At 40.9% G+C, this 26,230-nt stretch overlaps 1 protein-coding gene across 2 annotated transcripts; it reads right to left on the reverse strand.

The window, feature by feature from the left end:
- Positions 1-5: 5 nt before the first annotated feature.
- On the reverse strand, positions 6-26,230 carry wdfy1 (WD repeat and FYVE domain containing 1). 2 transcript variants are annotated; one of them, XM_061781621.1, is made up of 12 exons: positions 25,995-26,229; positions 19,451-19,518; positions 18,680-18,753; positions 18,432-18,486; positions 14,460-14,610; positions 14,267-14,379; positions 11,931-12,057; positions 9,619-9,724; positions 8,829-8,930; positions 8,600-8,730; positions 8,371-8,479; positions 6-3,659 (listed from the first exon to the last, which is right to left on the reverse strand). In XM_061781621.1, exons 1-12 carry the CDS (start codon positions 26,129-26,131, stop codon positions 3,600-3,602), a joined length of 1,233 nt encoding a protein of 410 aa, XP_061637605.1. In that variant the 5' UTR covers positions 26,132-26,229; the 3' UTR covers positions 6-3,599. The 2 variants fall into 2 exon arrangements, with proteins under 2 accessions (XP_061637605.1, XP_061637606.1); XM_061781622.1 differs by lacking the exon at positions 19,451-19,518 and having other exon boundaries at positions 25,995-26,230.

Below are 26,230 nucleotides of genomic sequence, written 5' to 3' on the forward strand. Positions count from 1 at the left end.
TAAAACACACTGTAGTAGCTTTATTATCAAGCAATGACTCATTTGTCCCTGAAACAACATTGGTCAAAAACAAACGAATTTCTCAATGTATTTATAACTTTTTGGTTTTTTTAACAAGTAGCCCACAAACAGAAAATGTGAAATCACAGAGAAATCATTGAACGGGTTTGTGGGGTAATGGGAGGTGACTCATCTGGCAATATGGTTGCCACTTGTAAAACACCAAGACCATCGTTCTCCTCTCGTTTGATGACCTAAACCAGACATGAAGCACTTCATGTATATACATACGAAATACTCCATTTGGTGTCATGAAAGCAAATAACCATTAGGAAGTGGACGAAAACACAGTGGATGTGAAAGGCTGCTATTGATGAGCACACAAAGCACAAGATGAGCTGAATGCAATTAGCGTTATTAATACATCAGAAAAAAGGCTTTGACTCTTGATCAGTATAGTCAGTTACCCTGTGGACATGGTGAATTTTTAAATACACTCTGCCTCCCACAGATGTGGCACCGATTTCATTTGACTGAACCCTAAAAAGCCTGCAGATCTTTAGAAGTAGCATCAATTCCTTGTTGTAAGAACACTACAAGAGTGATGATTGGTACAGGATGGCAAAAATATGTTGTTGCTATTTAAAGGTCCATGTCTATTTTTTGAGTATTTGGTGCACTATGATAGTCATACTTCTCCTCCACCTCCTCCATGGCAGTAACACAAAGACATAAATACATTAGTAAAAGGCAAGTAGGAGGTTCGCTTTTATAGGGAAAGGAACCATATTTGCCAACTGGAAAACGTACTTTTGAATTATTTGTATACAAACAGTTGGGTCTCTGGAGTGCCTGCAACACCCATCAAGTGTGAAATTAAACAACACATTTTTCATTGCCTATTTCTTGAAATAAAAAAATTGTCTATAAGCGAACCGTTATGAATTTTAAGAGATTGTGTCTGAAAATTCTGTTCATTTTCATAATAATCACATCAACACAGAGTTTCTTAGTCCTCCTCTCTTGTGAAAAATGTACACTTTTGAGCCATGACTGGACTAAACTGTCTGAAACACTATGTCCAAGTCAAAAGGTAACTAGACATGAGACAGAATCCCCCCTCCCAAAATTTAGTATAGATTTCAACCACTGTGTGACAAGTGCATATTAAGTGTTCTGTAATTTGTCATAAGAATGTCATGGACATTTGATTCAAATATCTAAATTTGCATGTCTCCTTTCAAGAATGGATCACAGACACCTCACTAAAAGGCAATACAACACTGATATTTCCCAGCTAACAACAAAAAGCTATAATCAAATATAATCAATGACCAAAAATTCAGAAAGGGGTGTAATGTAATGAACTATAGTAACTTACATTACAATTTTCAACATGTCTATAGTGGACTTGAAAAGTCTACAACAGAAGTTTTTGTTGCATGCCACATCATAGTTATGGTTTCCCTCGGAGGGCCGTTGTAACCGTGAACCCATATATTCACCTTGTATTATTACATATACACAAAAAAAATGGATAACTAGTTTTGAAATTACAAACCAATAAAAAGTTGTTTGTTCAAATATTACTCATTTTATTTTGAAAGAGGGATTGGTAGCAACAAATGCTTACAATAGCTCAACGTGATCAAAAGTGAAGACAATTTGCAAATTGGTATTTTAGGAAGCAACATGAAGTCGACGCACATGATTTGCTTTCACGGGCCACATAAAATGATGTGGCGGGCTGGATCTGGCCTTGAGTTTGACACCTGTGGTCTACAGCATCCTGTTAAATGCAAGCTTCATTATATTTTCAACAACCAGTACATACCAGAATGTTTTTATTACATATGACAATCATATGTGGCCGGCTGTACTTTTTAGCGTTTCTTATGTGACTATTTTAGTGAAGAGAACATTTTTAAATGATTTGGGGGGGGGGAAATAGGCAGTGTCTTCTAGCAAGCTAAGCCTCTGATCTGTAATTTCAGCCATAGCATATTAGATTAAAATGTGCATGTATTACAAAGGACTTAGTTTGTAATTACACAATGAGGGAAAATCGTAACTAAACAATCCTTTACACATATAATAAATAATTTACTACAAATACAAATAAACTACATCAAAAAGTGGAATATGGTGTTCACCATCTCAGAACCAAATAAGGCAGGCCTCCAACAAAAGCACAAATCAGCCACTTGTAGGAGCGCAACAATTGCAACTATTCTTTCAGTGTAGGAATGTTTCACGCGTGTGTGGTGGGGGTTGGTGGGGGGTTGGGCTGGGGACACACAAACAGGAGCCAAAATAGGAGCGGTCCAGAAGTTCATTACAAGATTGCATGGGACCAATCTCAAGTACGGACAAGAAACTAAAAGGCTTTGAGGATGTGCCCTGCTGTCTTTAAAGCTTTTGAAGGGACATCGGCAGCCCTCCTTGACTCAGCTGGGAGCAAAGTTAATGCGCAAACATTTTAGCCCCTGTCCACGAACTAAGTGGCTTTGTGGTAAAAATCCAATTCAGCTCAATGAACTTATCCTCGAAGTAACAACTCTCAAAAGGCATTTGTGATTTCTCATCAGTGCCACGTGTGGTAAATCTATCTACAAACAGTGTAAATAGTCTACGTAATGCTCGAGTTCAACTGTCAATTTATCCACCTTAGCAGCAGCATGTTTGATAATGCCGCAAACAGTGTTAGACTTGGCAAAGATGACCTGTTGCTATAACAACGCACTTCAGTTTTCCTTGCCTCACTCAGGACCGAGACAGGGGAGGAGGGTGGGTCAGCATCACACCAGCTGTATCGCATTTCCAACGCCATTTTAAAATGTATTCAATATATGGGTTATGATTGATTCACACAATTTAATCCGTGTATTGACAAAAGTGGTCAGTGTAACACTGAAAATGAAGAGCCCCGCCCAGTGATAACCCATTGATGTAAAACCTCCTGAGAGTGATTTAAGGCCATCTGGTGAAAAAGAGACTGAAAGAAGCTTTTGGGGGGGGGGGGGGGGGGGGGGGGGGGTGACTGATAACTGGGATCTGAAAGGCATTCCAAACAACTATTTTGATTTTTTAAACATGAAGAAGGGTATTTACAGGTGTTATGTTTATACATGTTACAGTCAGACAAAGTTAGTGGACATGAATATGGTTTTACAGGGATGGCAGGTCAGGAATTTGTGAATCCTAATATTACAGTACAAGGATAAAAAAAAAAAAAAAAAAACTGACCATTGTCAACATTTGTCAAAAGAAACATCGGAAATAATAAATGTAAACACTAACATCGACACACTTCCCATTAGGGCACATGCACACATATACATACACACACACCATTGTGCTTAGTGCTCTGTGTGGGGTCAGGTGCGCACACACACTCACACACACTCTCATGTGGAACGGAAGCAGTGAAATGGATCATTCCAAAGGTTCAAGGGGGGGGGGGGGGGGGGAAGATGGAGACATACACTTGCAACATTCACTCACACTCGCACACGTGCGAAGCTGCAGAGTCCAGGCATGTTGGTGATGATGCACTGTACAGAGGGGTTTCCATGACACCAGAGGAGTGACTGGACCAATCAGCGCGGAGAGAAGCCTGTTGCCAAGCTACAGCCAACCACTTGCGTCATATCCCAGATCTGTAAAGACAAATACCTGATGACAAGTCAGAAACACCTAGCACCAAGCGGATTCTTGATGTGACATCATTTCTGAACCTCTCTGATCTGACTGTCATTGTCATCATCATCAAGAAGAAGCAGAACGATTTGCTAAACTTGTAGCAGGTCTAACAAGTGGCCGTACTTGTAGACATCTGTTAAATAATGTGAAGGGAAATCCTGCTCTTTACCATCCATTCTAGTCAGCAACAGCTTCTGAAAGTTGTTGCTTTTTCTGCGACAACTGTGTTGGGAAAATTACTTTGGGAATTGTAGTTGGTTACAATTATAAGTTACCCTGTGTAACTATTTCAATGACTTTCTCAAAGTAATGTAGCCAATTAAATTTGATTGCTTTTCTTAATTTTTAATGAATGCATCAACAGGATCCTTGCACATTTTCTCTAAAAAAAGTGGATTAAAACCAATGCCATAGATCATTACTTTGTAATTAGATTTGATTTTTACACAAATATAAACTGATAACAAAACAAGATGAGATGTCACTACATCATTAAAATGTGTCGGCTGCATTATGTGTACAGCATGTGGAAAACATGATAGCATGTCGACCTTATAACAAATGTGCACAATTTAGACAATCGCTTCATATGACAAACCAGGTAAGTGAATGTTCCATTAAAAAAAAGTCCAAAATTTTGAAGATAAAACTGTGCTTTCAAAAATATATCTACAAATTTAACCTTTTAATCATCTCAGACAAAATAATAGATTGCATTACAAGGTGGCAGTTTGAGGTCATATTTGGAAAAATATGTCATGTTTGAGACTATGCAGAATGGCACATGACCAGAGAGAGCCAATCAAAAGTGTTGGCTTTTGAAGGGGTAAGTGAAAAGTGATATGGAGGGGGGGGGGGGGGGTTTGCAGCCATTTTTCAAATGTAACTAAAATTGCAAATCATGGAAATTTCCCAACATAACTGCAATTTAATTACACATTTTCTCCCAGTCATGTAATGGATTACAAACACATATTTTGTAATTAAATTACATAATCCTGTTACATGTACAACCCCAATTCCAATGAAGTTGGGACGTTGTGTTAAGCATAAAAACAGAATACAATGATTTGCAAATCATGTTCAACCTATATTTAATTGAATACAGTACAAAGACAAGATATTTAATGTTCAAACTGATAAACTTGATTGTTTTGAGTAAATAATCATTAACTTACAATTTTATGGCTGCAACACGTTCCCAAAAAGCTGGGACGGGCTCAGGTCATGTTTACCGCTGTGTTACATCACCTTTTCTTTTAACAACATTCAATAGACGTTTGGGAACTGAGGACACCAATTGTTGAAGCTTTGTAGGTGGAATTCTTTCCCATTCTTGCTTGATGTACAGCTTCAGCTGTTCAAAAGTCCGGGGTCTCCGTTGTCGTATTTTACGCTTCATAATGCGCCACATATTTTCAATGGGAGACAGGTCTGGTCTGCAGGCAGGCCAGTCTAGTACCCACACTCTTTTACTACGAAGCCACGCTGTTGTAACACGTGCAGAATGTGGTTTGGCATTGTCTTGCTGAAATAAGCAGGGGCGTGACTTGGATGGCAGCATATGTTTCTCCAAAACCTGTATGTAGCTTTCAGCATTAATGGTGCCTTCACAGATGTGTAAGTTACCCATGCCATTGGCACTAACACAGCCCCGTACCATCACAGATGCTGGCTTTTGAACTTTGTGTCCTTAACAGTCCGGATGGTTCTTTTCCTCTTTGGCCCGCAGGACACAACGTCCACAATTTCCAAAAACAATTTGAAATGTGTACCCGTCGGACCACAGAACACTTTTCCACTTTGCATCAGTCCATCTTAGATGAGCTCGGGCCCAGAGAAGCCGCCGGCGTTTCTGGGTGATGTTGATAAATGGCTTTTACTTTGCATAGTAGTTTCAAGTTGCACTTAGGGATGTAGCACTGAATTGTATTTACTGACATTGGTTTTCTGAAGTGTTCCTGAGCCCATGTGGTGATATCCTTTACACATTGATGTCGGTTTTTGATGAAGTGGGGGATCGAAGGCCACGGCATTCAATGTTGGTTTTCGGCCTTGCCGCTTACATGCAGTGATTTCTCCAGATTCTCTGAACCTTTTGATGTTAGTATGGACCGTAGATGATGAAACCCCTAAATTCCTTGCAATTGTATGTTGAGGATCATTGTCCTTAAACTGTTCGACTATTTTCTCACGCACTTGTTCACAAAGAGGTGAACCTCGCCCTATCTTTGCTCGTGAATGACTGAGCAATTCAGGGAAGCTACTTTTACACCCAATCATGGCGCCCACGTGTTCCCAATTAGCCTGTTCACCTGTGGGACGTTCCAAACAGGTGTTTGATGAGCATTCCTCAGCTTTCTCAGTATTTTTTGCCACCTGTCCCAGCTTTTTTGGAACATCTTGCAGCCATAAAATTCCAAGTTAATGATTACTTGCTAAAAACAAAGTTGATCAGTTAGAACATTAAATATCTCATCTTTGTAGTGTATTCAATTAAATATAGGTTGAACATGATTTGCAAATCATTGTATTCTGTTTTTATTTATGTTTAACACAACGTCCCAAATTCCTTGGAATTGGGGTTGTAATTAGTTACTGCCCAACACTGACTATAGCTGTAGTATCTAATATGAACCCAGTTTCCAGTTCAATTGTATCATTGTGCAACTGTTCCGCTAGTTTGTGTGTGCAATAATACAATAAACCAGTGCGCCAACACAACATGCTACTTGAGCCAATAACTGACAACATTAATTAGTACAGTGTTCCCCTGCATATTATGCAATTCTTTTCTACTGCTTTACCTGTTCACTGATTTTTCTTTTGGAACCTATCCAATGTTATCTGCTGAAAAACTCACCTATTTGCTGTTTTGTGCCAAGTCCTGTCTAATACAATTCCATCGCTTTGGTGCCATCTTGTCGCATCTTGGTTCCAAGGAACTATGTTGAAGTGAGTTGAGGTTCCTTGGCATTAAGATGCCACAAGAACGCGCTTAAACCCTTTTATCTGATCACAAAAACAGCAACCAGGTGAGTGGATAAGTTAAAAATATAGTGCTCGATGAATCAGCAGGATGGGAATCAAATATGTGAGTGAGCACTGTGTCACTCAACTGACTTGGCTTGTAGTCAGTGGTATGCGTAACTCCCACTTCTGAGCTAGTGAGCACGATGGATACTTTGTTAAATGAGTCAACTTCATAAAGTAATTTGAAACTAAAACTGGCTAAACATAATATGATGAGTTAGTTGAGCTAATTTATTGCTGGCAGTGGAGAATATGACGTTTTGCTTGATACAGCGGCAGTAAAAAAAAGAAATCTAATGTTGTAAAGCTTTCAAATGATACTATGGAGAGTCGAAATGAAGAGCTCTTGGCTGACATTGAAGCCTAGCCACTGGCTGAATTGATTGAGCTGGTGCAATATCCGTGGCAAGGTGGAATTATGGAGGACTTTCTGCTCTGCAAATTGGTGCCAGACAGTCAAGTCTCATTTAGCGGAGGATAATCTTAAAAGGCTGTCTGACTCAAATAATTTCTAAGAATATCGAATCTGTATTGTGAGAGATTCAACAAAGCGCACTAATTTAGTGAGTTTTTAATGTGAGTAATTTGTCAATTCATGTGCCTATGTGTTCATATGATGAACACATCTTCTTGTTTTGACAAATAAGAAGAGAATAAAGGGCAAGTTAAATTGTAAATGTTGACTATATTAGTGATGAAGTGATAATCTACCACTACATTGGTTTTAGAATGACATGGATTAATTTAGAACAGGGGTCACCAACCTTTTTGAAACAGAGCTAGTTCTTGGGTACTGCTTAATGAGAAAGGCTACCAGTTTGATAAACACTTTTGAAATAACACATTTGACCAAATTACGCTGCCATTATTCATTAATGATATTCATCCATTTGAAGACACTGATCATGTTAATTATAAACAATAATTTAGCAAATTAGGAAACAAATATCAATATGCGACACTATTGGAATACAGCTCAGCAAGTTTACATTTTCAAATTGATCACTTCTACAACATTGCTAGGAAATCACAATGTGCTATCACTGGTGAGCATTTTTTAGCACAGGCCCACAAGGTACTCATGTGATCCTTGGGGACAATCTGGTGCATCATGTTGGTGACCTCTTATTGAGACTGTGCCAGTCTTGTTACCGTTTCTGTTAATTGAACATTTGAAATGACGTGAAATCAATATGAAGTTTCAATGTAAAAGTATTCACATTTAATTGGTAACTTCAACTTGGTAAATCTTTAGTAATTGCGGTGATAAGTGTTGAATATAGATAATTCCTATGGCCTCTTTCAGTTTGAAATCCTTGGGAAAAAAAATTTCCCTGGCCCATTAAAGTTTGCTTTAGATGATATGATCCCTCAAGGGTTATGCATACGTTACAGTGTAATACTGCATGCCTGGCAAAGATGCTGGGGTTGGTTTACTTGGGGTTGTTTTAAGCTATATCTTGATTTTCAAGGTATTTTTACAATGCAATGTACTTGTGACAAATAATCTGGGGACACTGGCAGTCAAGAAAATACAGCACTACTTTGGATATTACGCCCCCCCCAAGGACCTTGGTTTTAAGCCGAGGTGATCAAAAATATGAACTGTACGGCTTCAAAAGAACAGTTTTCAACCTTCACAATGCGGTCACTTCCACATGTGACCATCAGGCCTCTGGATGGGTCCATGTCCATGTGGGCAATGTTGTGTTTTCCCTCATGGAATGTGGCCAATGGGGATCGACTGTGAAGCACACAAACAAACGCACAGCTCATCAGGTTTGTCACCAGTTCTCATAAACAGGAAAAACTACTATATTAAGTTAAAAATTCATTAAAAATGTATACACAACACTTGACTCACTCTTCTTCTTTGATAGAGTCAAAACAGGTGTCACACACCCGCACTGGAAACTCAAACCCCATGAGTGGGAATGTGGAGCGTTTAGAACTACATCTACCACACACAGCTTTGCCACACTTCCTGCAGTGGTGCTGTAACACAGAAAACACACATTCACACTAATGATGAAATGAAATGATAAACAATGCCATGTTTCAAATACACCTTGCTGGTGGCACAACACTAGTACCTGTCTGAGTCCCAGGGTTTTATTGTCCCACATCTGCTTGACGTTCCAAAAGAAAGGCTGTTCACACTTCTGGCAGGAGTCACTTTCCAACCACTGAGGTGCCTGAAGATACAGGAGCCATTTTTTTCCACTTTTATTAACAGCTCAATATCAGATGTAGAGAAAACATACTATTGGCTTCTTAGTGTAAAATCTGATCTGATGGGCTGAGTTTCTAAATAGTGTAATAATTTTGATACCTGATGATCCTCCTTCCTTGTTTAACAACAAACTACACTATGCAAGTCAGTACGATGTAACATTCAGCCCTGCGATTGACTGGCTACCTGTCCAGGGTATACTACGGCTCAGATCCAAAGTCAGGTGGGATAGGCTCAAGCTCACCCTTGACCCAAATGAGGACACGCGGTATAGAAAATAGATGGATGGAATCTTATAGTGATTGAGGTCTGGGAAACATGATATAAGTTTCCCTTATTTTCTGAGCAGTTTGGTATTTATTCTAGAACATACATACAGAACATCAGCTACTACACAATGACTGCATTGTAGCTACGTTTGTAGTTAAGCAAGTTATCTTTGAAGAAGACCTGTTTTATTGTCATTTACAAGCTTAATTGAGTTTTCTCATTATTTAACCCATTATTGTAATAAACACAATATTCACACCATCAGTGATGGGATAGTGGGAGGCTTTGCCACAAACAGCTGATTTTGGTCAGTCACACGCCACAACCAATTAGCCACAGATATTCTTTTTCACCAGATGTAATATCCTGTAGATGCAAACCTCTTCTCTGTTTGTGTCCATGTTCCACACTGCTATGCCTCCATCAGCTGAGCATGATACCAACTGCCTGGTCAACATGAGGTAGCGCACTGCCTGGACACGCTCACTGGGGGAGTTGAAGAATAGAGAAAGATTTGTCATTTGTCATAATGTGGCATTTCGCTATCATTAGTGCAAAAAATGGTGCATTATTGTACAGCAGTTGTACAAACCTGTGCTAAAAAACGCTCAGAATCTTTTTCAAGACATGACGTTATTAGACAGACAATTTAGATTATACAGCACATACATTGGCTTGGCTTGGCTTAGCTGCTGTTTGCCTACCAAATGCACATCTACTAAAGTATGTACTGTAATGATCCTTACAGTTAAGTGTTAGGTTTTGTTTTGCACTCATTGTTACTGAGTCGCTATGTGTTACTGTCACGTTAGGATAGAAGCACGGAATGTTTTAATATCGGGGTGGTTCCGGAAGGGGTTTTGGTAATGTGTGAGGAGAGCGAGGGTCTCTGCGGTTTTGCACTGCGTTAGCCCATGAGTGTCTCTCTTGTGAATATACTGTAAAGCAGTCCGGCTGGGAAGGTAAACCCGTCCGATGTTTGTGTGCATATGTTGACATAACAGTATTCACACTTCATATGGAGACCCTTTCCAAAAAATTTTAATATCATGGAAAAGTCTATTTCCATAATTCCATTCAAAAAGTTTAACTTTCATAGATTATAGATTCAGGGCCCACAATCTAAACAATTTCAATTATTTATTTGTTTATTTTTATATAATTTGAGTTTCTAGCTCGTAAAACCCACAAAATCAGGAATTCAAAAAATTTGAATACTGTGAAGAAATCAGCCCAATGTTGCTGTGGCACTGCCTGGGAGTTATGGAAGCCCAGATTTCCTTGATGCTTGCTGTCAGTTCTTCTTTGTTTTTGGGTCTGGTGCCCCTCATTTTCCTCTTGATAATACCCCATAGATTCTCAGTGGGGTTTAGATCCAGCGAGTTGGCTGGCCAGTCAAGCACTGATGGGCATTAAACCAGGTTTTGGTGCTTCTGGCGGTGTGGGCAGGGGCCAGGTCCTGCTGGAAGATGAAATCTGCATCTCCATACAGATCCTCAGCAGAAAGAATCATTAAGTCCATTAAAACATTCTGGTAGACTGTTGTGGTGACCTTGGAATTAAGAAAGCAGAGTTTACAAACACCTGCACTGGACATTGCACCCCAAAACATGACTGACTGTGGATATTTCACACTGGCCCTCAAGAAGCTTAGGTTCTGTTCTTTACCAGTCTTCCTCCAAACCCTTGGACCTTGGTTCCTGAATGAAAAGCACAATTTACTTTCATCGGAAAAGAGGACCTCGGACCACTGGCCAACAGTCCAGTCCTTCTTCTCCTTGGCCCAGTTGAGAAGCTTCCTACGTTGGCTCAGAAATGTCTTGACCCGAGGAACCCAACAGTTGGAGCCCATCTCCCGGATGCGTCGGAATGTGGTGGTTTTTGAAGCGGTCGCTCCTGCCTCATTCCACTCTGATAATCCGCTGAAGCCCACGGTCATCTCTTTTGCTGGTGCAGCTTCTCCTGCCACATTTTGTCCTTCCACTAGACTTTCCATTGATATGCTTGGACACAGCACTCTGTGAACAACCAGCCTCCTGAGCTATGAACTTTTGTGGCTTACCCATCCTATGGAGGGTATCAATGATGGTCTTCTGGCCAGTTGTCAAGTCTGTGTGTGTGTGTCATCCCCATATTGAACCCAACTGAGACATTTGAACCAAACTGAAGCAACTTAATGACACCTGGGGAAACCTGTGCAGGTGCTTTGAGTTTAGTAGATGATTAGTGTGTCACACTCAGTTTAAAACATTTGTGGCTTGCAAAATTTGGGCTGATTTCTTCATAGTATTCTAATTTTTAAAATTCCTGATTCTGTGGGTTTTATGAGCTGGAAGCCCAAATTATGTAAAAATACAAATCAATACTTTACATTGTGGTCCCTGAATCTATAATCTATGAAAGTTTAACTTTTTGGATGGAATTATGGAAATAAATAAACTTTTCCATGATATTCAAATGTTTTGGAAAGGGTCTGTATCAGGGAAGCTAAACAGCATTTGTTGATGAATGGGGACAGAGAAGTGGTGATAAATAAGACTAAATAATCAGCTGTTAGTGGCATTGTTGGGAAAACTATCACACATAGGCAGGCAGACACTGCTGTTGACAGCTAAAGTTACTACTTTAAGCACATTTACTGGTTAACTTTTTACATTTCAATCACACAAACACACAAGGCTGCTGGACTTACTGGTGTCCCTGCAACAGTAAGGTTCGTCCTTTGCGTCCCCCGATGTCCCACATGATGACACTGTGGTCAGAGGCGCCTGAGAACAGTAGTCTCTGGATAGGGTCCCACCACAAGCTTCCTACACTACCTGAAAAGATCAACAGTGAGAAAGTCACTTGTTACGTGTGGCTGTATAAAGCAATCATCTGCTTCTGGGCACCACCTACTGCACTTTTATTAGCCTTTATCAGTGATTCCCAACCAGGGCACCCTAGTGTGTGAGCTAAAAGATCATCAGGGGTGCCGCAGGAAATTATCCAATTCTACTTCATTTGTCCTAAAATTATTGATCAATTAAAAGTATATCTTTATTCGTCTAGCGATGCCAGCGACATATAGTGCCAGGCAAAACAATTAAATGAGCTTCCATTAGATGGAAGAAGTTACAGTATATCAAACCTGAATATCCACCTGTTGCCATTCATTCAACAGACTAAGTCCTGGTTTCCTGCAAGTATATCAGCTTTGTGTTCAATTAAACAGGCCCAGATTTCACACAGTCAATTTGTGGGGAAAGAGATATGTATATCAATACAGAAATGATTTTTTTTTTGTTTTTTTTTTGTTTTTTTTGTTTTGTTTTTAAATCTAAGTTTTCTTGGAGGTGTACCGTAAGTTTTTTTTTTTTCCCCCCAAATCCAAAATAGGTGCCCTGGCTCAATAAAGGTTGGGAAACACTCCTTATGCTAACATACTTTTATATATGTCTTATAACACTTCTCATACTCCTTTTTAAAATATCTTTGCACTTTACAACGAGGTTTACTACTGCTATCTGCTGGCATAAAATGCAACTACATCTCAAGTAGCAAAGAAACCAAAAATGTACAATGTACTTACTATACACAGGGAATGCCAGTGCATGAACTATTTGTTACGTTTCTAATAAACACAAATAGTCATAAACATAAATTCTTTACAACTCCTAAAAAAAATTAAATACTAGAGGGTGCCAAGAGACTTCTACATTCCTACACGACAATAAACCTGTAATTATGTGAGACAATGAAGGAAGGACAGGGTTATTCTTTAATAAGTTTGAACAATACAGTAATTAACAATTTTTTCCTCAAAAACTTCATTCACGTGCGGCCCGGATACTCGCTCCGATTATAGCAAAAGGAGTAACTTTAAAGATTTTTTTTTTAATTATAAAATTTTACACATCACAGCTTCATTCTCTTAACTACAGATTGGAAATGTGCTAAATGCTGTGCAGTTGCTGCATGGTAGTCAAACTTATTGGTGATCCCAGATAAAGTTAAACCTTTTCGACTAGTTTAATGACTGGACTAATCATTTAACTCACTACATATTTATATGGGCGGCACGGTGGACGACTGGTTAAAGCGTCAGCCTCACAGTTCTGAGGACCGGGGTTCAATCCCCGGTCCCGCCTGTGTGGAGTTTGCATGTTCTCCCCATGCCTGCGTGGGTTTTCTCCGGGCACTCCTGTTTCCTCCCACATCCCAAAAATATGCATTAATTGGAAACTCTAAATTGCCCGTAGGTGTGAATGTGAGTGCGAATGGTTGTTTGTTTGTATGTGCCCTACGATTGGCTGGCAACCAGTTCAAGGTGTACTCCGCCTCCTGCCCGATGATAGCTGGGATAGGCTCCAGCACTCCCGCGACCCTAGTGAGGAGAAGCGGCTCAGAAAATGGATGGACGGATATTTATATTGGGATGGGAGGTTGTACCCAGTGTGAACAGAGAACCACACCCTGGACTTAAGAGAAAAAAAAGAAGGAATGCATTTGGATAGAGTCTTTTCAACTCAAAACCTTAATAATTTTAATATTTGGCAACGTGACTGTTTCATAAGAAAGCTGTTAGCTTGTGTAATTAGTTGTTTGAACTGTAAGCAATACACCTGTGGTAAAAATGGCCACGATGAGTCATAAAGATTAGCATTTGCTTAGTCATCCTTCTTTGCACAGTTTGCAAAAAAAATCTAAATGAACATATAAGAACACAGGGAAGTGTTGTAGCTACGTTAAGTCCACTTGCTTTACACAACTACAAGTATACACACATTTCAAAAGGCAGCAACAATAGTAAGACTAAGAGTACAGAAATACTTTTATGTTCATGTGACTTCATTTGACTTTCCCAGAATAGCCACAAGACCCATTTAAAGGATTTATATCTTAATGAGCATGACAATTATATGGATGGTAGATGTCAAGACTTCCAGAAAATTATTGCCTCAGTTTGTGCACAGTGGTACTGGAATAAATTAAGAAATCATACAAAAAACAAAAAAAATACATAAGGGTGCTTTTTGTGTGAAATACCTTCATGGCCCTTCAGTGTAGTGATAATGGAGTATGTCTGCTTCTCCAGCTTTAGCAGTGTGATCTCCCCTGAGTAATCGCCAACAAAGGCATGCTGAGTCTCATGATCATATCTGAGAAAACAGTTAAGGTTTAAAATCCCACAAACAAAAATGGTTATGTCATTAACAAACAAGCGGTGAATGAAGAGTACTGTAGGCAGGAGGCCCAGGAAGTGAAATAGTGTCTCCCCAGCATGCTGCCACTCTGGGTGCACATCCAGCTAACACTCTTGTCATGGCCGGTGCTCACTACCCACTCGCTCTCCAGGGTAAACACCATATCTGAAACGCGGTTCTGGTGAGCTGCAAAAAAACACACATACATACACGCGTCATGTAAAATCACATCTAAGTGGCAAACAGTGGAACAAATTAAAACAGTAATTTTGCCATACTAATAGTTGTGGGCGGTTTGATTCAAATAGTGCCAATATCGATACCAACGTTGGTGTTGATATTGATTGATACCAGTGTAATGATATCAATGCTTTAATTTCGGTTTCTCTCCCATGGACCCAGCTGTGTCTTTGGGGGTTCTGTTATTTATACTTGATTCACTTAATTTTTTAGGTTTTTATTTTACATTTTCAAAGAAAAAGTGCACTAGGGAGTACATTTTATTGTTGTGGTGCCACACAGCTAATGAGACTTGTAGGAGGACGTTAACGCAATTACCTCTGGTTCTCCAAGGGAACTTTATGGTGCTGCCACAGTTAGCAGGCCTTCACCTTCGTGCCTGTCCACACGCTACACCTGCTTTCTCTGCTCCAAGTCAGCTAACCTACTAAGCTTCACAGAGCCATTTCACAGCTCCTCGGCGAGCCATTACGAAGGCCTGGTCATTTCCAGAAGCGGCGACTCAGGTCTTGCATGACCCTGAGTCGTTGCAGCCAGTTCACCAGGTCCCTAGGTCTTATAAAGGCAGAGGGGGTCGTAAGTGATGCTTCAAGGCCGGCGGTAAGTTAGTTCGCACCAGGACAGCTTTAGTACTAGGCTGCCAGCACACCAGATATATGGTCCTGGCTTTCTCTTAGGATACCGACTAGATTTCCATCGCCAGTCACCAGTTTTCGCCCGGGTCCAAAAAAGACTGTCATTACGCTTTCAGTGAAGATCCAGGGGGTGAAGGTGAAAAAGTGCAATCTCATTCAGAACCAGAATCTGTTTGCAGATTTCCTTTCCCGCCAGTCCCTGTTGTCAGGGGAATGGATGCTGAAAACCGCGGTTCATTACCACCATCTGGAGGACCTGGAGCTGAGCATCCCATCACAGGAGGCAATCTTGTCTCAGCTGGGCGATGGCTACTGCATCCCCATCCCGATCGCCTCCTGCTCTGGTCTGGCCACTGGAAAGCCCAGTACTACATTCTCAGAGTACGGCGGGGATGTAGGGCATATGATCACCAATGCTTGTGTGCCTTCCACATGGTGGTTGTAAACCAACAAGTGGAAGCTGTTTGATGCATGATGTTTCACTTACGGACAAGTTCCCTGCCCTATTCAAGGAATTTTGTTGTTCTTGCAGGAGCTCCTTAATACAGGGCAGTCGCCGTCTTCATTTGAAATGCTTTTCGAGGCCTTAACTCCAGCCTCTTTCAGTTCTTGTTTGTTTCTGGGGGTTTCTCCCTTCAGTTTTCTCTTCTGGAGGTAAAATGTATGCTCCATTGGGTTAAGGTCCGGTGATTGCCTTGGCCAGTCTAAGACTTTCCACTTTTTCCCCCTGATGAAGTCTTTTGTTGTGTTGGCAGTGTGCTTTGGGTCATTGTCTTTTGCATGATGAAGCTTCTCCCGATTAGTTTGAATGCATTTTTCTGTAAACTGCCAGACAAAATCGTTTTGTAGACTTCAGAATTCATTCTGCTGCTACCAACATGAGTTATATCAATAAAGACTAGTGAGCCCGTTCCAGAAGCAGCCTTGCAAGCCCAAGCCATGACATTACCTCCACCATGTTTCACAGATGAGCTTGTGTGTTTTGGATCATAAGCAGATCCTTTCTTTCTCCACACTTTGGCCTTTCCATCACTTGGGTAGAGGTTAATCTTGTCTCATCAGTCCATAAAACTGTGTTCCAAAACCTTACTGGCTCATAATCTGATCGTCTTTGCGAAATCCAATCTGGACTTCTGCTTCTTTTTGCCAATGAGTGGTTTGCATCTTGTGGTATGGCCTGTATATTTCTTCTCTCGAAGTCTTCTTCGAACAGTGGATTGTGATACCTTCACCCCTGCCCTGTCGAGGTTGGCAGTGATGTCACTGACTGTTGTCTTTGGGTGTTTCTTCACAGCTCTCACAATGTTTCTGTCATCAACTGCTGTTAAGACCCTTGGCTGACCTGTTCGATGTCTGTTACTCAGTACACTTGTAGTTTCTTTCTTTTCAGGACATTCCAAATTGTTGTATTGACTATGCCGAATATTTGTGCAATAGCTCTGATCAATTTTACCTCTTCTCGCAGTTTAAAAATAGTTTGCTTTTCTCCCGTAGACAGCTCTCTGGTCTTCATATTTGCTTCACAGCAAATGCAGTTTTGACAGGTGAAAGCCAAAGCCAAAAACAAGCACTATCTAATGTTTAAGCAACCAATCTAAAAGGCAACACCTGAGTAACTAGAAACACCCAGTCAGTAACATGTTCCAATACTTTTGGTCACTTGAAAAGTGGGTGGGTTTAGACAAAAGGTGCTCTGTCCTCAGTTGTTTAAAAGATCTAGATGTAAATGCCATGAAATAAAAGCGGGAATTCTCAACTCTACTCTCATTTTCATCTTTTGATCTGAAACCCAAATGTCTTCAGTCTATACCAAAAACAAAGGAATTGACCTTGCCGTTCCAATACTTTTGGAGGGGACTGTGTATATATATATATATATATATATATATATAATGAAATAAAACCCCACAGAGGTCAACAGAAATAACTTGAATCTGACAAAAGTAATAATAAATAAAAGTTTATTGAAATTAACCTAGCCAATGAAAATCAGACATTGCAGGGATCTCGTTTGATGTGTGTCCGGTGTCTGAGACACAAAAACGAGCAAGGACACATAAAACATGACCAAACTGCGTTGACGCACAGACTTGCTTACCTATGTACAGTATGTGTGTGTGTTGCTGAAGTGCTTCAGTGAATCATTACTCACTTTCCGATTTAATGTGATAGCTTGGAGATTACCATGATAGCTTGGATATTACCATGGTCTTCCCGTCTGTCTTCCCCTATTTTTGTTTTTACGATACTTGTCAAAAAGTGCAGTTCATTCACTGTTATGGAGGCGATGATTTGTGACTTATGCTGCGTTGACAATGGATGTGAGGCACATGTTCGCCTCCGCAGCTCGGCATCGTATTTAGCCGCATTAGCTGTATCTCATAGGTAGCTGGAGGGGCGCAAAATATCAAGCATGCACACCAGTGTGCTTGGTCATGGTGAAATTGTTGACGTAGAGTACTTATCATAGGCGAGTCGCTTTTATGAGCCGCAAGGAATTAAGTGTGCTTCGTAGTTCCAAATCTGCTGCCAAAGGCGAACGGGTTGAAAAAATAAAATAAAAATAGCATGTTTCAGACTCCAGTGACTTGTATTTTGTATTCCTCAGAGTTAAGAACGCAGCCATGCCGCTCTCTCTCTTGTCAGTGCTCTGTGCACAATAGATAATAGTTACAGTATAACCATCATCACATACATGCCACGTCAATGTGCCACATTCAACATGGCCGCCATGTAGGCACGGTAGGCAAGTCTTTTGAAATTGGATCTAGTAATATTGTATATCTGTGACCCGGAAATACGTCAGTATCATTCTCTGCCTGCATTACGCCACAGCATCAGTAAAAGACAGCGGCCAATTCTGGAACTAACAGAATTTGTCAACGGCATTTTAAGTGACTTGGAAACATTGTTCAGTCCCGACGGTCTGTTTTTATCTGTTATCCATTATATCGGGGTCCTATTTATCGAGGTTCCACTGTATATCTCAAACATATTTAGAAAACTACGAACAACTGCAGGTGTACACACAAGAAAATGATAAATGAAGATGACCTCTTTGGGCTGCAATTATCTTATCAGCCTCGCCTGACTCTGAGCCCATTGTAATGTGTCACTTTTTAAACATCTCACCTGGATATGTTTTTACATGGTTCATCTTGTTGAAATCTTCAGAGATGAGAAACTCCTTTGGGGCAAGCAAACAAAAAAACGAGTTTCAAATCAAATAACTAACCCACCCTCAAAGGCATTTGGAGGAGACCCATTTAAACTCGACAGCCTATTTTATAAGGAAAAGAAGTAGAGTTTGAAGAGCCAAAAGACTAAGCCTAAACCTGAAATGAGAATGAGGCCATTTGTTTTGAGATATTTCGACTCACCACAACAGCTCCATTGTCTTGGCCAATGAAGATACGTCTGCTGTCATGATGATATGACATACACGAGCAAGGAGCTGAGACATGGAAAGACACAGAAATTATCACAATTAGCACATCATTTTGTCCTCAGGTGTGTGTACAGAAAGGAAGGACTTCTCTAAAATCACTAGAGATGTCCCGATTTGATCACGTGATCGAAAATTGGCGTAGATCACCTGATTTTCACCTGATCATGATCGGGTGAAAAACTAATTTTATTCATTTTCTTAAATTTTTTATGTCACAAAGTGACAAAGGTGCAGAGATCTTACCAAATGAAATAGTTCCATTTTAAATTACACAATGTAACTATTCAGGGGGTTTTATATTAGTGCATATATAAGTGTCTGTGAAAGCTTCGTGTGTGTGTGCGTGTGTGTGTGTGTGTGTGTGTGTGTGTGTGTGAGACAAGTCTGCCTTGATTCTATTGGTCCGCTGCAACACGCTCGTTCAGAGCAAGGAGACACAGACACAATTTGGATGCACCCTTTTTTTCTTAATGCTTGGCCGAGGTATTGGATCGGCAGATACTGAAAACCAAAGACTTGGACACAGGTGCAAAAAAAGGTGACCAGTACATCACTAAAAATAAAAAATATATAAAACAAAATTTAAAAAAAATAAATAATTAAAAAAAAAAAAAAGAACAATTGAATAAAAATAAAAAATAAAAAAAAAAATTAAAAAAAAATCACACCTCATTTGTAGCTGATGTGGTGTACTCTTACTTACAGGAGACTGTGTGGTAGATGCTTGGCCAGTACTGACCACTGTCTCTCTTCAACCAAACCCGGATGGTTCTGGAAATTAAATGCAGAGTGGAATTATGAAAGCACTGAACCATTATGGTCCCCTCTGTTTTATGGTCTATGCTTTAAAAGGTCAGCGTGGAAATTGAGGATCAGTGCTTAATCACACGTCAGCAAATTGAGAAAGATATTTTTTTAATCAAAGGAAGTGCCGTAATTTGTGTATAATGCGCATTTTTTACCCCCCAAAATGGTCAAAGGTCAATAGTGCACATTATACATATGTATAGGAGAAAATAAAAAAGACTTTCACATTTTATAAATGTATGCCGCCATCTAGAGGTTATGAAAAAGCTGCACACTTTCATTCCACTATGCCACCGCCCCAGAGAGGTTATCAATAAATTGCACACTTTAATTCTTGTATGCCACCAAGAAGTATGTACAATTGCGCTCATAAGTTTACATACCCAAGCAGAATTTGTGTAATATTGTTTTGTTGTGTTTTCTATACCAACTGACTGATGACTGAACAACCATCATTAATTTCTTTATGGTTATGTTTTGTTTAATGATAATGCTTTTCTGAAATGCTTCACAGTTTAATTTAAATCTATTAAAATACAATTAAATGTCTTTCGCCTTGTCCTTCATGTTTTCTTAAAAGAATTGTACACATCTTACAAATTCTGCCTGGTAATCAAACATATGAGCACAACTGTGTGTTTTCTCATTTACTAAATAAAACTAGGGTTGTGAATTTCAAAATAAGAGCAGGTAAATAAAAATAAAGTATTGTGTGTATAAATAAAGTGCTTAACTTCAGAATAATTATTTGAAAAATAACTAACAAAAGACAGACAATACTTCATGTTTTGATCATATGGGTAGAAGCAAAATCATGCATTTGTAATAATGCATTATACATGGGTAGAAGGGTTTTCCAGAATTTTTAGGTCAACTTTGGGGATGTGCATTATATATGGTTGCGCATTATACACGAGAAATTTCGGTATATGTATCAACTAAAAACCGCCTGTACTTGCAGCTCAATACTTGACTGTAAAGCCAGCCCCAATTCAGCCCACGCAAGACAAATTAAATAGTTGGGGTATCATACAGTATGTCACAATGATTTTGAGCACTACTGCATGTCAATAAAACGAAGTCCCTCAGGGAAAAGGTGTTTTAACACGAGGGAAACTCTTTTTTTTTTTTTATACACGAGCATTTCAAAGGTCCAATTCTAAGATTTTTCAAGCACTTTCTATCATGGTGAAAACTTCTGGCACATTATACCTGTGGGTAGTTAAAGGTGCAGTTACATTAAGACGCTTACATACACTTCAAGAAAGTAATTTTGGGCTTGTAATGATTCATTTGTTCTTTTTCTTGGGTGAAATCACTATACAACAATGATTTGGGGGTGGGTGGGTGCATAAGTTAAAATTAATTTGGGATTTTTTTTTTTTAGCTCTAAATAGAGGCCAAAATTATACATACAGTGAGTACGTAAAGTATTAAGACCGCCTTAATATAATTAAATTATATTGCAGCCGCTTGCGAAAATCATTTAAGTTCATTTTTTTCCTCAATGTACACACAGCACCCCATATTGACAGAAAAACAATTTCATTGTTGGAATTTTTGTAGAATTATTAAAAAAGAAAAACTGAAATATCACACAGCCATAAGTATTCAGACCCTTTGCTGTGACACTCAACTCGAGTGCTGTCTATTTCTTCTGATCATCCTTGAGATAGTTCTACACCTTCATTGGAGTTCAGCTGTGTTTGATTATACTGATTTGACTTGATTAGGAAAGCCACACCCCTGTCTATATAAGACCTTACAGCTCACAGTGCATGTCAGAGCAAATGAGAATCATGAGGTCAAAGGAACTGCCTGAAGAGCTCAGAGAGCCAAGACCTCGTGGTAGAACAATGAAACTACACATAGAACACAGTAAGAGCGTCACTAAAGCCATCTGAGTGCACATTGAGCTTCTTTTGTCCCTGGGATTTGTGCCCACCGGAGTTTGGAGACAAATGCAGCATTTTGCAATCAACACTAAGCTGAATCATGGCGATGTGCAAATATTTCTCTGGCCCAAATTTACATTCAGTTGTCATACAGACATCACAAACAAGCCGAAATTAAACAAGGGTTTCCCAAACATATAGTTGGAGCCCTAAATTGCACCATCAAACAACAAATTCAGCAACGTGAACAGGAAATAATTTAATTCAATCAATGCACCAATAATCTGCGATCAACATCGCCTGGAGGAACGCACAATTCACTCATTCATTCATTCTACACCACAGGTGTCAAAGTCAAGGATCAGATCCGGCACACCACATCATTTTATCTAGCCCGCAAAAGTCCCAGGGGCGTGTGTCTGCAGACAAAATGCAAGTGAATTGACACCGTTTCGCATGCACAATGACCGCCAGAAGTGTCCTGTAATTGTTGTGCCTGCACCATGGGGGCTGAGGACCCCGCCCACTCAAATCGAGAGGCGGGGTCGGGCCCAGGAGGCCACCCAAGAGCAAGCCGGTGGACGGGACATTTCCCACACCGAGGGATGCGGGGCGGTCCACCGGCCGCACCGAGGCATCCTGAAAACCGGCCACCCGGAGGAGGCCGCAGGGACCCAATGCCACCCCCCCAGCCAACCCGGATAGGGGTGCCCAACAAGGGAACGATAAGGGGGGTGGGAGAGCAGCTACGGGGCCTGAAAGGGGAGCCCCCACGCCAAGCAACCATCCAGTCCAAGGGCCCGGTCAGGAGCACCGCCATGAGGCTAGTGTAAACACACTTCCCCGTTACTATGACTGCCAGGTATCGACTGGCAGGCATTGGCCCTACCGTGTGTATCAGTGCCCCCTTGAGTCGTGTGGTGCATTAAAATCTGGAGTGGCCAGTAAGACTGTAGGGGGGGGGGGGGGGGGAGCTGCCAGGCACTCCTGCCTCACAACCAAACCCCCCCTCCCACCCCACCCAAGACCGACCGCCCACCAGAGATGGGTGTATGTGGTACATTAATAGGAAGGGGATGAGTGTGTGTAATGCATAAAAATCCTGGGGGGCAGGGAGGGCGGCGGGGCAGGGCGCGTCGACTGGGAAACAGCAGTCACGTACTGAATAGAATTTACACCGATCTGATCGGCTCGATCGGTATCGGACGATAATTAGCATTTTATGCTGAGCGGCTGATCGTCTTAAATGTCATAATTCGCCGATCCGATCAATGGAGTCATTGCTCGGCTCCGCAAAAGACATTTACTCCACGTCGCCGTCGTATACAGTATATTTGAATCCAAAAGCTACTTTTTATCATTTTATTTTTTGTTATTATTTTATTTATTTTATTTTTAGCCTTGTCGCGTGTCTTTTGACATAGTACTGTAAATATCTGACTGTGGGACAGACAACACGTAATGCCTAGATCATACGTCAAGACAAACTTGGTCTTTCACAATTGCACTATGTCAGACTACTCCAATAAAATCTTGTTTTCCGATACCACCGCCTCCCATCTTTTACGATCACTGGGCTTTATCTTGTCAACTCAAACGCGACCGGATACACTCGTTACCTTGACGATGACAACAGCAATGGATCGTGTCGTGTGTATTATCAGAACAAAATTGGGGAAAACGTGTGCTGGTGGTCACCGGTGCTCGGGAGAGGACTTTAATTTAAGGATTGCTTGATGTATGTTCACGTACTTTGAATATGATATGGCTCTCAAGCAGGCAACAAAACGTTATGTAGCCTAGCAGGCTAGTGCTAGCACTAACAGTTGTATGTAAACATGCCAGTGTTATGTCAAATCATGCTCTAAAGTTTCAGTGTTTGTGAAGTAATTCAATTACAATAAAGTAATTTAATTACAGTAAGTTAGCAGCCATTATTTCTGTCATGTTGTAATGTTGGTTTGATACATGACCTGAATAGTGAAAACTTTTTTAAGATTCTCAGTATACAGGACAAGTATATACAGTAAATGAACAAATTTAAATAGACACATTGCTCCATCTTGTGATCGGATCGGTTATCATTTTTTTAAACTCTCTGATCGGCCCCAAAAATCCTGATCGTGTAAAGCCTAGTACTGACACCCGGTGTGACACCCGCACCCCCCTGACTCCACATCAGGCCCCCAAGAAACCCTGAATATGTGTATGTGCCTGGATGTGACTAGTGAAAAAAAGAAAAAAATATTTACAGTGAATGGTTTAAGTGTGTGCTGAGTAAGTGATTAAGAGGCATGGCTCCTGCAAGTCGGTCCCATCAGGCAGGACAACCACAAACAGAGAGGGCCGCCTCACCCAGCCCCGCAGCACCGACCCCGGGAATCCCCCTACATTCCAGCCAGCACCCTCTACCTGCCCCCAAGTGTGAGAGACGCCCCTCCCCAAGGCCGAAAACTGCACAGCAGGCCTTCCAGGCCGGAGGGGACCTCCTGCTCCCCCACGAGAAGAGGAGGCGGCGACCGCAGATACAGATAATTCATGAAAGGTATCAACTCAACAGTGAATTGTCAAGGACGGTACATCTCCGTTGTTCTGCTTAAGCATAGGTCAGTCGTGCATGGTCACAAACTGCAAAGAACTCAACAGTTATGATTTCCCTCTCTATTTACTCCCGGCGTTTTGTCATTGCGGTCAGGCCAATCGAAAGGTTGCAGTCAAGGCAGCCGCTACAACAATTGTTAATAGTCTTACTGTGACAGGCTGCCTCTCCGCCAACGTGCTGAGATACCCAACTTCAAAATACAAGCGCCATATATTACAACATTGGACATTGGCTTTTATTTAGAAGGTGGCCCCAGAGCGCGGTGCAGGCGTAACCATGCGTTCGCCCCCTGGTGGATGGCTGATGAGGTTCGGGGCACTGATGCAAATGAAGCACTTTTCATATGCAGCAGTGCCTGCATTTTAAATGTAAAACATCACAGATGTTCAAGCTCATTTCATCACGGCAGCCAAAATCGCTATCACGATTAAAATTCGATTAAGTGTGCAGCCCTAATGGAGTTGCAGCCGACTCCCACCTTGATCATCTCCATCAAGCTTTGAGACTATAATGTTAAGCAAAGTCACTAACGTTTTAGCTAAAGTAAGGCAAGCCTTAAAGCAGTGATTTCCAACCTTTATGGAGCCAAGGCACATATTTTACAAGTGAAAAATCTCACGGCACACCGACAAACAAACATCTCACAAAAACTGTATACATTAATTAGTGTATGTACTTCCTGCCATCTAACAGAAGAGCATTTATTTGTTATGTCTGTCACTTTGCCTCACTGGCATAAATAGATGAAGAAAGATACATTATTTCTTGGAAATAAATATTTTTTTGTGCATCCATCCATTTTCTGAGCCGCTTCTCCTCACTAGGGTCGCGGGCGTGCTGGACCCTATCCCAGCTATCATTGGGCAGGAGGCGGGGTACACCATGAACTGTTTTCCAGCCAATCGCAGGGCACATACAAACAAACAACCATTCGCACTCACATTCACACTTACGGGCAATTTAGAGTTGACAATTAACCTACCATGCATGTTTTTGGGATGTGAGAGGAAACCGGAGTGCCCGGAGAAAACCCACGCAGGCACGGGGAGAACATGCAAACTCCACACAGGCGGGACTGGGGATTGAACCCCGCTCCTCAGAACTGTGAGGCAGACGCTCCAACCAGTCGTCCACCGTGCCGCCATTTTTTGAGCACACCTGAAGAGCGCTCACGGCACAATTAACAACAATCAACTCAGCCCTCATTTTAGCACATCTAAGGAAAATGTACAACACGGCTGCGATTAACTGATTAGGGTTACACAAAACAAACCCATTTATGTTGAAGGGTTTATGCTGCTGCTTCACTTAAAAACCTGTGTGGTAGCTATGTTAAGTGGGAGTCATCTAGGTGGATGTGATGGACAGCGACCCAGCAAGCAAACATCTTGCTGTTGTAGATATTATCAAAGACAAAACTGGTCTAACCCAAATGTGACGTACATGGGACACGGCCTGTCTTTGAGGGTGAGGAACAAACAAATGTTACAAGCGCGCACACAATTATTATTGCGACATTAATCGAAACACATTTTAGACATACTGTATTAGTATCGATATGAGGGATTATTGGGCAACACAAGGGAAAAAAACACGGAGTTTGTTTATTGCTAGCTATCTGTTCGGTCACGCTCTTTTCATTCAAAAAGCGACTACGACAAACGAACAGAAGAACGCAATTAAATGCCTGCATTTTTTTTTTTTTTTTTTTTTTTTAAACACACCATCTTTGACTAACTAATCTTTAATGTAACTATTCAAACACTCGTTCAGTTAACTTCTACGGCAAAAATGTCCGAGCTAAATATTTTGAGGATTTGGTGTTTATAGTTATATTTTAGTTGCCTTACAATTTAGAGAGCTGTTTTGAAGAAAACACAGCAAACCACCCAAGCTACTCTCGTCAAGCTAACACAAGCGTTAGCTAGGTTGTGAAAACTCACCGGTCTTCACTGACAGTTATCACTCCATCTTCCTTTGGGATTAAAACGGCAACAGTGACAGCGTCTGCGTGTCCCTCGATTTTGTTCAGAAGAACTGGCCTTGCGCTCTGAGGCCTCGAATGGATCTCCGCAGCCATAGTTGAAGTAGCCAGCCACAATGTTTTCCTGCTGCTAAATCGCTCCCTCGCCCCATCCAGGAGGATCAGCTGACGCGCTGAGCCGCTGCTCAGATTACC

Source organism: Phyllopteryx taeniolatus, chromosome 8 (assembly GCF_024500385.1).
Source record: "Phyllopteryx taeniolatus isolate TA_2022b chromosome 8, UOR_Ptae_1.2, whole genome shotgun sequence".
NCBI lineage: Eukaryota > Metazoa > Chordata > Actinopteri > Syngnathiformes > Syngnathidae > Phyllopteryx > Phyllopteryx taeniolatus.